Genomic DNA, 14,257 nt, shown 5'->3' with positions numbered 1-14,257 from the left:
AATTATAAAATGTTTTAAGGGTTTACAGGAATCATTGTCTCCCTTTGAACCTAAATAGTTCTATTTATTATAATAAACAGTGTTTGCTACCAATTCTCATTAAAAGTATCATATATTCACATTTTCCTCACATTATACATTTATAAACTACAATATTAACTTGAAAATATTTTCCACACGGGCTACAAAATTTCAAAATATTTATAGTGGTTTAAATAAATAGCAGTAATGTGAAAATAAAAATAACTTCTTTTAAGGAGATAAAGTTTAAAATTTCTACTTTAGGTTTATATGAAATATAAACTTGATGTCATAATAATCTGTTCTGTGGAGGAGCCTGAAAAAAGTACACATCTAAATTGAAAAGGTAGATCATCTGATTAAGATGAGCCCTAGACAGCCATCTGATGAGTCAGAAAAGAAGGTATAGAAATTTTACTTTCCCCCAAAGCTCTTGTCCCAACAACAGTATAAAAGAGCTGCCTTTCTTCATGCTTCAGATGGCCCCTTGGCAATACAGTGTGATATTAGAATTTAAAAGTTACAACCTTGGGTGAGTATTTGACCAAGGAGGAACTAGGTAATCAACATGTTTTTATTCCACATGGTGGAAATGTGTGGAAATGCCTCCCTTCAGACTCATGGTTATGCATTTTTTAGCAGGTAGCAAAACAGAACACAAATTCAATTGATGGGTTTCTGGATGCTACAGCTTTTTGGTTTGACAGTTCCCACATTTTATTTGATTTGAGGACTGTACATCCAGGATCTAGGAATCTTTTAGTTGCAGAATTATTCAAACAATTGCCTAGGAATTGGTTTAATTCTGACTTTCTGGTAAAGATTATATCTTTACTCCCTTAAGGACTGAGTAATTTATTGATACATAAATTCTATTGATTAGAAAATAATGTTATAGACATTTGGCAAAGCCTCAAGGGATCTCTGCCAAGTTTTTATATTTATGGAGAGCTAGCTTACATCAATATTCACCATAAAGTTGATGCTATGTCTCAGATTGTTTTAGAGGGAAATGTATGAGTAGTTGTAGTCCTATGTATGGGTAGAGACAAGCATCTTCAGAGAGGCAGGCTTTTTTAATTTGTTTTAGTTTGGTTGCGGGGAGGAGGGAGAAGGAAGAAAGTAATTCTCAGGTCTGAGTTGCGTTTCAACATCTACTCTGAAAATTCAGAATCTGATGATAATAATAAAACTGACTTAGATTTAAATAGTTCTCTATAAGAGTCAAGCCAAGGCTAATAATTACTCTTCAGACATACTTTTCCAAGGGCATTCAAAACTAAGGGTGTCCTATGTATAGCAGCAAATAAGAGGAGATTCTGGCAAATACTGCTTATTTTCCCTTCTCACAGCGGGGCTAAATTTTAATAATAATAGTGTTAAAATGAGCAATCTCATTTTCTTGAGGTCCAGATTATAAAGACAACCTGTAGTAACCTAACCCCACAAAATCTCATGCCATATGTCATAAACAAGAGACACAAGGTAACAATATAGCTCAGTGCAAATTCTTTACTAAGCCAAGATGAATAAATGCAAGTATCTTTCCTACTGACAACACTATAAATCATGAATAACGACTATAAGTGCTAAAAACGGGTAACTGATATTCAGTCACAGATTCAAAAGATTCATTAAATATCCACTCACATCCTAAAAACTGGAGAACTCCTTAACTAAATGCACATAACCATAGATATGTAGGAAGCTGCCTATGCAAAATAAGTCAAAGTTCTAAAATATAAATTGAATGTGTTCCAGGCAAGTTTGTAGAGGGCTTAATAAGTTCATTCCAATAGTAGTTTACAATATCCTTTCTGTTCAACTGCTTTTCTCTCCAGAGCAATAATGTAAATAAGTTAGGATTCTGTGATGCCTTGTTAATTCAGGTGGCTAAATTAGAGAGTTTTACAGGGAAAAAGTAGAGAAAAACACGTCTCTAACTTGAGCAGAGATTTACCCACAATCCTCAGTCATGGAAGAATTATCCTATTCCTTCTTTACAATAATCAATTTAGATAATAAAAATCCAATTCCAAATTTAGCAAGTCAACTATAATAAATTAGAGCTGCAAATGCAGAAAATTGAAGCTCTAAATTCCAACATATCTATCTAGCCAAGCTGGTCATTTTTCTACAGCTTTACTTTTAATCCCCACAGAAAACAGTGCAATGGTCTCTTTGCAGAATCATATGCAAGAAACATTAAAACAGCCAGGTGCATGGTCAAAATAATGTCTAAAAACTAGTCATCCCAGTAGTTTCAGAGCTGAAAATTGGTTTCATCAGAATCCTATTTGCTTCTTTCCTTTCTGTAGCTAAAGATTTGTACTCTTTGGTTCGAGATGATTAATTTAGGAAATTGTGTTTTGTTTCTCTATACAATGTTACTGGAATAAAGACACCGTTCAAATTGAATTGGATAACATATTGGAAAGGTACTTGATTAATTTTCATTCCCAAAATGTATGTCATTAAAGTACAGTTTCTAAATATAGTACATGAATTTAAGTTATAGCTGACCTTACTACAATTATGTTGTAGAATATAGAGGGCAAGAAAAAGTCCCACCACTTGTTATAATTTTATGCTATAAAACTTTATGAGATTGTTACTGACTACAACAAAGATAATAAAATTTGTGATATTACGACAAATCATTCTTCCTAATCAGTTGCACATAAAAGTTCCAAATAGTTAAGACAATGATACTGTCTTTTCATTTATTTTGGTTGTGAGAAAATGTGCAGAGATAATTATTTCTCTGTTCTATTTCATTTTGCGTATGTGGACAGACTCTCTGGACAAAGATAATGGTTCCTATTGCCTAGAACTCCTTTAAAATTTCTATAACACTATGATGAAACTGAGTAAAACTATGTTCTCTGAAAGAAATGACATATTCCCAGCAGCCCATAGGCAAAACTGGGCAGAAGGCTTGCCATGGGTTCTTTGGGTCTCTATCTCCTTACTCAGTGGACACCATTAACAATTGCTTTCCAAAGACACAGGTGTGTTCAGATCCTTCATGAACGTCTTCATCATCCTCACTGCTTCTTCATTCCCATATGTACTGCACCGAGAAAGTATCTGAAACGCATCCCCACTTAGGTACTAATGACTGGCAACAGTCGAAAATGATACCACCAGGAGAAAAGAGCTATGTTAAAGGTGCATTAAAGTGGTTCTGTTATGTGAAATAGACTTAAATGATGCATAGAGGAAAAAATCATTTTGTTCCATTAAGAACAATTTCTGACAACACATTATCCATGAAAGACAACAAAAGGAATACTGGTAGAGATGTCCTGAGCGACAAGGTTGGAAAATGAAGCAAGAAGCTAGGACCAAATCTCTGTTATAACTCTGTCATGAAGATAACGAATATTGTTCTTTATTAGTTAAACTTGTGGTTCAGCTGAGCTTAAAAATATTCTAAAGAGAGAACTTTATTCCTTCAAACTGAGATAGTAGAGTCTAAATGGTCAGAATGTTATATATATATATATATGTGTATATATATATATATATGTGTATATATATATATATATACACACCACACACACACACACACACACACCACCTAGTGAAAAAAACAAACATGTCCTTGTTCCAGAGACCATACCAGAAAATACGTGGCTGATGCATCTAACTTTGAATTTACAGAAAGGTTTCTAGGGCCTGTGTAATCATATCCCAAGAAAGATAACTTTTAATATTTTATAACTTTGACATACATTTAAAAGCACAAGAAAAAGTTTAAAAATACAGAAAAAGTATATAAGTTAAGTTAGTTAAAGTAGGAAACTATTTGGGCAGCAAAAAACTTTCCATCTTGAAGTAGTTATGTATACATTTCCTCCTTAAATATTTCTCTTATATTATTTATGTCTTAAAGAAATAGTTGTTCATTCTTACATTTTGATTAAATTTGCATTAGATTTTTAATAAACAACCTAACAATATTTCATATCTTACTCAGACTTGTAAGATTTATAATTAAAGAAAGAAGCAGTATGATATGGTGGATGTTGGTGGCACACTCCATACTCAGAGCAAGGGTGTAAACCGCATGGCTATTCAGGATAAGGCAAGTGTGCACGTCTTAAGCACATGGAAAGTCTGAAAACACTGGTGAACTGGAGAACAGGGCTCTCCATCAGTGTAGCAGCTGCTACACAGCTTGGAATTTGACCAATCAGGAATATGAGCCCTGCACTACTACAATTCTCTGTTTTTTCCTGAGTAGTCAGAAATCTGGATTGTCATCTGAAATGTTTACTTTTAACCTGTGACATAGAGGAAGACTAAAGAATTCAACTGTGCCTTGGGATGAGTCAATATCCTACCAGCTAGTGGATATTTACACTTGAGACTAAATCCTGAAGAAAAATGAACAAAACAATTATAAAAAACAGTGGAGGAATCTATCAGTGAGTAAGAAAAATATTTTTTAGGTAAGTAAATCTTTATGTTGCTGAAAACATACTGCAGGAATGGTGGTCTTCATTTATACTTAAAACTGACATAAACAAACTAGAAAAATGAGAAAAAAACTTAATTTTGGCACACTTGTTCTAGACAGTGCTTTCACATATTTCTGCCACTATTATACAGTTTGAGGCAAAGGTAAATTTGGAGCAGAGCAGATACAAACCAAATATTTTCAAAGAAAATATTTCTCCTGACAACTAAAAATATGCTTCCCAAATTCTATTTGCGAGGTAGTTCTACAGCTCTAACATATACCTAGTACACAAGTTAAATGTTACGGAGTCATCTTGGGAGTGTCATACCTGTTTTAAAAGTGTGTAGTTGGAGCCATCAGTGCTAATTTTCCTTATCTCATGATGATCAGCAAGAATTAAAAAAGGTTCTTCATCTAAACACCAACACAAATAACACATTAGACTTTTAAGTATCTATGTATTTCCCCTCTGCATAATTTCAGTTTAGTTTAGCAGCAATGTAATGTCAAATGTAGTGCTGGTCTGGTAGATTCAGGGTTTAAAGAATCATACTGAGCAACCTAGTTGACAGTAGAATGAAAAGGCAGCACACGCCCAGGCAGTACAGAAAATGTAGAAAATTCTAAGTGCACACCTTACTCACCCTCAGTATTCTTGACATTCAGATAATTTATTTGGAATGAGAAAATACCTACTATTACAATCTGATCGTCTGCATAAATTTCAGAAAAAAGATAATCTTCACCTGTCTTAGAAACCTACAGTACAGCTAAAACATTCTTATGATCAGAAATTTTTTTCTTGATAATCAAGTGGCTAATGCTCTCAGGATGATCTCAGTGAAGACCAAGAGTATCACTGCATGTATATATACTTTTACCTGCCTGAGGGCTTCACTTAAATAACTTCTGAACTCCAGGTTCTAAAATCTTTATTAATTTTACCTTTCTTCATGAGTCTTACTTTTTTAATGCTTTAATAGTCTTTATTTCTTCCTTATCATCTTGTCCAGTGTCTTTTCGTATCTCATTTACTTTAGAATCTAGGAAAGAGCATGATAAAGATCTGACCATGCTCAGTATACGGGAGATCCTCTAAACCACTAGCGTTTGGTTTTCTCTTCAGATTTTATTTGGACACAAAATGATTTCTTGAAGAAGAAAATTTCAGAAAGATTTTCTTTTATGTTTATTTAAATATATATCTGAATAATTTAAAGTCAGTTTGACCACATTATCAGTTGTTATAATCCTAGATTAATTTGATGAATAATTTGCTCAAGCATTTTAACATCTTTTTTTAAGACACATTCATAAACTTATTTGCCAAATGAAAAAACTTAATGTTGCTAGAACTTAGAAAAAAAAAAAAAACTTAAAAAAGTAATTGCCATATAATTGAAAGTGGATGTTATTATAAATTATTTATTGTTATAGAGTTACTGTCCTTTTTAAATTGTTTGAAGTCATTATTCTTCTCTGTCTTTAGTTTTGTAATTAATATGTAACACCAAAGGTATAACATTATGTTTCAGCAAATACTATGTCACTCATGTTAAATACCCCCTTCTATCATCATTGATGGGATCCCAAATTAGTCCTTCCCATCTTCTTTTTGAGGCCAGGCTGAGACTCAGATTACTTTTCAAAACAGAATTGGCTCTTGAGTTGAAGGTGCCTTGCCACTCTGTCAATAGATTTCTCAATTATAAATATAAAATTAATCAGTCATGTTCGACTTCACTGCTTAGGCAATTCTGTTATTTATAACTTAAATATATTTCATTTTTTAAAATCTCTGTAGTGCAAGATTTATGCTTTAACAAGCATAAATGCTTTAAGAACACATTTTTATATTTAAAATTTGTATTAGTTTCTAAGTATAATTGCTAATGAGAAACAACTATGGTGTGGATACATAATGTAACAAGACCCATATTTTAATCATTACTATTCATCTCCTCTACATAATCCTTTATTAATGTGTAAAGTAACAGAAACATTGGTCGTTTTTGAGATTTAATCTCTTCTTTTTGTACCAGGTCACTAAATGCATTATGTAGCAAGCATTAAGATGGCCCAAAGCGAATAGATTGGTAGATTAAGCAATGGGCTCCAAATCATCCTCAAATTGATTGAGGGAAGGATACGTGATGGTGGCATGAAAAATTGAAAGGAGTTAATCTTTTTTCTTCATAATGTGTAAAGGTTTGACCTGTTAAAAAAATTTTTTAAATTAATATCTCTGATAGCTATCTTATTAAAGTGGTTGAGAAAACAGCTAATGTTTTAAATGTTGCCAATGACGAACACCTATATAAGAAACTGGCAATAATATTTGATTCATTATACTTAAAAACAAAGAGAATAGAGATGCCCTTAGTCACCACTTTTTGCCCATTTAACAATCATCATTATATTATTGCTTTGTATCATTTTAATGTCTGTGATTTATCTCCCAAAGGATTAAAGTTATGGGCCATGCTTTATTAAATGTATAATCTACAGGATCAAATATACTACTTGGAATAAAGATAAGTTTAACAATATTTGCTGAATCACTGGAAGAATTCAAATAGTCCTAAATAGCCGATTTGTTATTACTATTGTTGCTTCTTATTATTAACCTGTTGTTCTCTCTAGCATATATGTATGAGTATGCGTCGTGGAGGAGAGAATGAAAAATATTATAATAATGTCACAATAGTCTCTTTAACAGTTTTGGCCAAACTTGCCCCAAGAACATGTGATTCAGCAGGAAGCAGTGCTAGAGATAGTTTTTTTTTTTTTTTTTTTTTTTTTTTTTTTTTATGTGTGTGTGCGTGTGAACACTCTCAAAATCTAGAAAACACTCAATAATTCACAAGACCATAAGGCAATGTTATTACAAACAGAGCATACAAAATCAGAGTGACAGATTCCCATATCAACGGAAGCAGAGAAGAATTTTGATTTTTCAGAAACATCAAGGAAGAGTGAATTCAATAAGAATGGCTATAAAATTCAGAATCCATATGATAACTGAGGTTGGATCAGTGGGCAAGTTCAATTCGATACCTGAGAGTGATTTGCAGCCATTTGGGTTATCAGGTTGTATTTCATACCCATCTGTACAGAGGCACTTGTAAGTCCCATATGTATTGATGCATTGCTGGCTACAGGGAAAGCCTGAAGAGCATTCATCAATGTCTACACATGTTTTGCCATCATCCTTCAGTTGGAATCCAGGCCAGCATGTGCACTGGGAAAAGAAAGATGAGCATAATCAATTCATATCATTGTCACTGTCTTTTACTATTGGATATCTATTTAGCAGTAGGCAAGAAAAGCACTTGAAAATAGATAAAGGCAAGTCTTTCTGTCTCCCAGCATTTGACCTTTGATGGGAATTATGTATATTATGTAGTTAGTTAGAAAGCACTCTCTCAAACATCTTCATTTGATCTTTTGAAGTTGGCAAGATTGTAAAAGTTAATTGACATTGCTAAGGCCATGTGGTTAGAGATTGGCAAAGCCAAAAAAAATTGTGAAACTTTCTACTTATTTTTTTGTTTTTCTGTTGCATTACATTGTCTTTTTAGAATATTTTAGCAATTACAAGAATTAAGCCTTACATGGAGTTTTGAAAATTTTTAACATTGTCACATATGTTATTTCATTTCAGCAGTATAGACATCTATAATGTAGATATTTTTAGGTTGGTACAAAAGTAACTGTGGCTTTTGCAATTACCTTTAATGGCAAAAATCACAATTACTTTTGCACCAATCTAATATTATCTTTAATTGATGAGAAATACAATAGCATGAAGATGGAGTTGTTTAGACAAGGCCAGTAGGAGATCTTGGACACACTGACATTTTTAATACAGAGTAATCCTCAGTTAACATTTATTGACTTGTTTGATTCCATACCTAGATATGTAGGTGTCTGAATAAATAGTAATATTCATGTAGATATTTTATCTCAATAACTAAATCAATTTGTATCATCCCATCTTTCCTTCAGCATCTCTATGATGTTTTATTTGTCCTTCTGATGACACATGATATCAACTAACTGGTATGTCACCTCTTAGAGCACAAACATGATGCCATGTGCATTTTTTGCCTTCCTAGAAAGGATGAGGTACTTTGATTGGTCATTGTCTTTCAGCTCTGTTCTCAGTCCCTGCCAAGTAGCATGTGAAAATTATTATTATAGAAAATGAACCTATACTTGGCCAGACGATTATGGTCATACTAACCTTCATTAAGACTGATTAGTGGTCTTTGAACAAAGGAAATTGTAAGTATTGAGTAGGATGGTGAGTTAAGAAGGATTTCTGAGTTGTTAAAAGTAACTAGTATTCAAGAGCTCTCCACAGTAAATATTTCATGATCTGGATAAGATTGATCATTTATTCTCAGATAAAAGTGATGGCAGAATTTTGAATTTATTGATAAAGATATTAGAATGATATATGTCCACATTAATAAATAATCAGGAAACAATTTATGAGCAGAATTATTTTTTAAGTACAAGAAATATTTTCAATACTGTGGAGGAAAGCAACCAAGTAACATCAATTTCATCTGAAATTAATTAAAAGATAAAACAATATTTTCCCCAATTCTGTTTACCAGAAATGAAACCCTTTAAGCTCTTAGCACTTTCACCTTTAACAATTGACACCAACAATTTATCTAATAATGCTCAGAAATTATAGTGGACTTTTAAAATCTCTGTAACCCACTTAGCAATCCAGTGGGTTAAAATGAAGGCAAAAGCCACGGCTTGATTTCCCAAATTCCCTTCATTATATCTCACTGAGTGACAATATTACTTTCCTTGAGAAGATCCATCCTGCCACCAGGAGGAATTGGTACTTAACTATGGCCAAAGAAAATGGCATACTTAACGCCATTAACTCTACACATAGAAAAAAAAAAAAAAATGGTTAAAATGATGAATTTCATATTATATATTTTTACTCTTTAAAAATAAATATTAAATCAAAAAAAGAAAATGAGAAATTTGACAAGATAGTAATCCCAGATAGGCCTAAAAATTAAACCAAGTGATTGTGTAGTCAAGAAGCCAGAGATCCAATTAGTAGACACAGAGCAATGTTTAATCAAGAGTCACTTTAGGACAAATGAAAGGTAATTTTATAGAATGTGTTGAACTCCTCTGAAACAGTATTATTAAATGGAACAAAGTGTAACACCATTTTAATGGGGTTTCGGAAAATCACTTTGAATGCCTCATGTCAGGTTTATAGAAGTGCTATATGAAATAGATGGCTTGGATAAGAACACACAACGGAAAATTAATTTCTTGAAGGCAAAATTGATTAACTCTACTATAATATAAAATTGCATAAACAAAAGTTTAAGATTTACAGTAAATTTTTAAAATTTTTGTTTGAAATCACATTTATAAAAAGACAATTTATTTCTCAATCTGTTAACCTATTTTAATAAAAATATCTTTGGTCCCAACAATAAAAAGACATCTGTTGGCAATTCTACTAGATTAACTTTCCTAAGTTGAACGAAAGAAAATAAGAATCTTTTGCATTTTCAAAGATATTTTATAGAAAATAGATTAGAATGTTCTCTTTCACTTAAAAAAGACAATTGTTATGAAAGTGAAAATTGTATGATTCAGTCTCATCTTAATTTTTCTCACCATTCCAAATTATTTAGAATTTTCTAGAGTTAGATTAATTTTTATAAGAAAATATAGCTAGCAGAAAAAATAACTAAGCCTTTTCTATTTCTCTCAGGAAAATTTCTTTGCAGCTTTTCAAGTAACATGACAAATATTGATTATTTTATTTCTACTGTATACATCATAACTTTTTTCCCTCCCAGAAGTACATTTATTTTTACATGGTAAATTATCCTTTCTATCAAAATAAGATTTTTGCTTCAGTTAAATGTTATTACTCCCTTTTGAATAGTTAGATACATTGTATTTGTTTTACTGCAAACATGCAAATTGGCCACAGTCCCTAAGGTCTAAATTTTGCTTTTGTAAGCAATTTTCATTTCATTGCAGAATTTAGAGGATTATTTCTTGTCACGTTCTGCTTATGTTACAAGGAGAAGTAGGTTGCTGGATAGTTTTCCCCATTCTCTGAAACAGAGAAATCTATCAGCTCATATATTTTTGCAATGTAGTAGAAGCATCTTGTTGTACATAAAGCTTTTTACTCAGTTTGCTATCAACAAATTGTCATATATATGACATATATTTGTGTGCATAATATATACATGTATATGAATATACATATACATAAATATAAACACAATATGTAAAATATTTGGTTTGAACCTTTGCTTAAATCTTTTATTTATGATTCTGGTCTCATCTTGAATGTTTGTACAAGTCATATTTCCATCAATAGATGTTTTATATTATTAACTAACTTTTACATGTGTACATACTTAAAAACATCATAGCAATTCTGTATGATAACATGCACATGCCTTGTGAAGTATTAAATACTTGTGTCTATTTTAACTTGAATTATCACTTCATTCTATAGTTTCTTGAGAAGACAAAATGAAAACACTGGCATTTATAAAGTATTGATAAACAAGTATTTATGTGTGAGGAATCTTTCAAGATACTTAAAATAAGCATGGCTTAACATGTGTTTCTGGATGATATCGTCTTCTACCAAAAGCAGTTTCCAAATATGGTATGGCTGTGTGCTAATACAGGCATTTAAAATAACATCAAACCTTATTTTTGATGTCATGTCACAACATATGTAATTGATATTCTATACATTTTATAATTTATTACGAAGTTTGTTATCACAGACATTAAATACACATGGAATAAACACAAATAAATCTACTTTGAAATGTATCACATAGAACACATACACACACACAAACACACACACACACACAACACACACACACAGCCATGCATCAGTTAATGACAGGGGTACTTTCTGAGAAATATTCTGTTAGGTGATTTGTCATTGTGTGAACATCATAGAGTGTATTTATACAAACCTATATGGTATAGGCCATCATGCACCTAGGATATATGGTAGAACCTATTGTTCCTAGGTTGCAAACCTGTAGAGCATGTTACTGTACTGAATGCTGTAGTCAATTGTAACACAATGATAAGTATTTATATATCTAAACATATTGCACCATATGTTTAGAAAAGGTATAGTAAAAATATGGTATTATAATTCTATAGGACCACCAGTGTATAAGCAGCACATTGTTGACCAAAACATCATTATATGGTACATAACTGTATATATGATAGAACTAAACAATTATTTATAATGTTATGACTTGAAATTTTAATTAGTTACCTGCAATAATTCTAAACCACATTCCCTGATGTATTCAGGAAAGATTTCTATGTTAATTGTACACAAGTCATCAATAACATTTCTTTTCTGCTTCATTGGCCTTTAAAATATTTACTGCCAAAATTAATTATTTGATGCATGCTCATCTCATTAAAAGATGTACTGGCTCATTTGCTTTGTTTCTTTCTGACTGTAATATGTTGTTTGTGAATGAGTTCATGTTCTAAGTTTACAAGTTTAACCACTTCTTCTTAATACAATACTGGGTCTAAAAAATTTTTTAAATATATATATATATATATCTTTCTTGGTGTTTCAATTTTTTATCTCTAATTTTTGCAGGGAGGAATTGATTGTTGTGGTTCTTTGGTTATGTTTATACACAGTAAAATCTTAACCAACCTAACCATGTAGCTAAGTTAATAATATCAGAAATTCAGAACTTAAAAACTGCAAATTGGTTGTTTAGTTGAATTTACCATTAGATAGAACTGACTTGTCATAGCATGCTAAAGCTGGCAGGAACAATGGCCCAACACCTTTGCCATACACAAATTCTCTACCATCCTTTAAAGAAGGTCATTTAGCCACTGCAGAAACACTTTCATTAGTGATGTGTGAGGTGGTTCATTCCAATAAAAAGTGTTCCAACATTAGAAACTTCTTCCTTGTATTGAACAGAATCTGCTTTCCAACTCTTAATTCCAATCTTTTTAGCAACCCAGATTAAGTATGTTCCCTATTATACTACTTCATATACAGTATGTGAATACAGCTAGTAAATTGTCTTTGCTCTAAGCAAAACTTCTTCTGAAGACGTGCTCCAGACTCTAATGCTTCTGGATATACAAATTTGGATACACTCCAATTTGTCATGGTTTCTCTTGATAAAATGCCATGTTCATACATGTGCACAGTACCCCCAGGCAGAACTCGGCAGAATAAAATCTAACCTCTGTAATGGTCCTAATTTTCATTAGGCTGCCTCTGTTGTTTATAGTAGTTATGTCCTACTGAAGATTCATACAGAGTTGTTGCTCCGTTAAAAACACTAATTTTCAAAGGAATTGCTCTTAATGAGGTTTTCCCATACTTACAAAATTGATTTTAACCTAATACACAACTTTACATTTCAACATTGTGTTAGTTTTGTCCACCATCCCAACATGCTGAAGCTAAGATGATTTTAGAAGTTATTTCTGTCCATCGATTCTGTCAGTGAATCACTGTCTTCAGGGAAATGGTACTTACAAAAAACTATTCGGATATTACATATGGTTTATTTTTAGTGTATTTACACTAAGTCCTAATAATTCAGATTTTTTTCCCTTCTTGTTTGTATAAAAAATATTCTATTCTCTAGTGCTGTGGTAAATTATTAGCCCATTCCACTTTGAAGATGTACTGGAGAGAGAATGAGGGAAGAAATGGAAACTTAAGAGTTAAATACATATTTATACAGTTATTAACACAGCAATATTGTCTCTGACCACTAGTCATCCCTGGCTTATTTATTTCCTTTATGCTCTGTATACGTTGAAAAATGTTTTAATTTTATTTTTGTCTCCTTAACTATATTCTCACAACTTTCATGTCACACTACTATTACGGTATCTTTATATAGATACTCTCCATTTAATTAGTTTTATTATTATGATGGCTTTTAACTTGTTCATCTACATTGGATTAAATAGTTTTCTTGACCTCAAATTCTAACATATCACATGTTTTGCTACTTTTAATGAGTACCTACCTTATAACTGACTGGAAGGTCTTGACAGTCTTGAGAACATCCACTGACTTTCTTACTCAAACATTCATTTATATGGCAGTTTCTCTCATCTGAACCATCGCCACAGTCATCCTTATTGTTGCAAAGACCTCCACTGGGAATGCACCTGCCATTTTTGCACATAAAAAATGAACTGTTGCATGACTGTTCTGGAAAAAACAAACAAACAAATGGAACATAAAGGGCATGCCATTGTTTTATACTGCAATTGTTGAAAACATTCACAAATATGATAAACACGTGTGTCAAAAATCATAATAAAGTATATATAAAATGCTTTACATATTCAGTATAATATTTTATACATAAAGTTCAGAAAACCAAGGGCAAACTGCACTTTCATGTTCAACACTTATTGCAAATATAGCTTGACCATGAAAATTAATTATCAAAATAAATCTCCATAGTAAAATTAATGAACTATTTTGCCTCCTCTATTTTGTGAAGAATGTGTTCAAAAGCATAATGATGGTTTGAAAATTCCCTCAAGCCATAGGTCTCTGAGAAATTATATGTCATTAAAAATTAAGAATCTAGAATAGGTAGATATTCCTCAATTCTTTTCTTCCTAGAAATATAGCATTGACATTTTGAAGTCAGGGTATAAAAGAGACATCAGTGGTGAATAATAGGTGTTCCAAAT

At 31.9% G+C, this 14,257-nt stretch overlaps 1 protein-coding gene across 1 annotated transcript in view; it reads right to left on the bottom strand.

Moving 5' to 3' along the window:
* The window catches only part of LRP1B (LDL receptor related protein 1B), a 303,637-nt gene that overhangs the window by 285,667 nt on the left and 3,713 nt on the right, over nucleotides 1-14,257 (bottom strand). Inside the window, exons 3-5 of the mRNA XM_033229413.1 lie at nucleotides 13,576-13,763; nucleotides 7,547-7,730; nucleotides 4,818-4,903 (exon numbers count right to left, since the gene is read on the bottom strand). Of these exons, the coding sequence (XP_033085304.1) occupies nucleotides 4,818-4,903; nucleotides 7,547-7,730; nucleotides 13,576-13,763 (458 nt within the window). The remainder of the gene's footprint in view (nucleotides 1-4,817; nucleotides 4,904-7,546; nucleotides 7,731-13,575; nucleotides 13,764-14,257) is intronic.

The sequence above is a fragment of the Trachypithecus francoisi genome, unplaced genomic scaffold (genome assembly GCF_009764315.1).
Source record: "Trachypithecus francoisi isolate TF-2019V2 unplaced genomic scaffold, Tfra_2.0 Lachesis_group13, whole genome shotgun sequence".
NCBI classification, from domain to species: domain Eukaryota; kingdom Metazoa; phylum Chordata; class Mammalia; order Primates; family Cercopithecidae; genus Trachypithecus; species Trachypithecus francoisi.
This window is presented reverse-complemented; position numbering and strand designations above follow the sequence as displayed.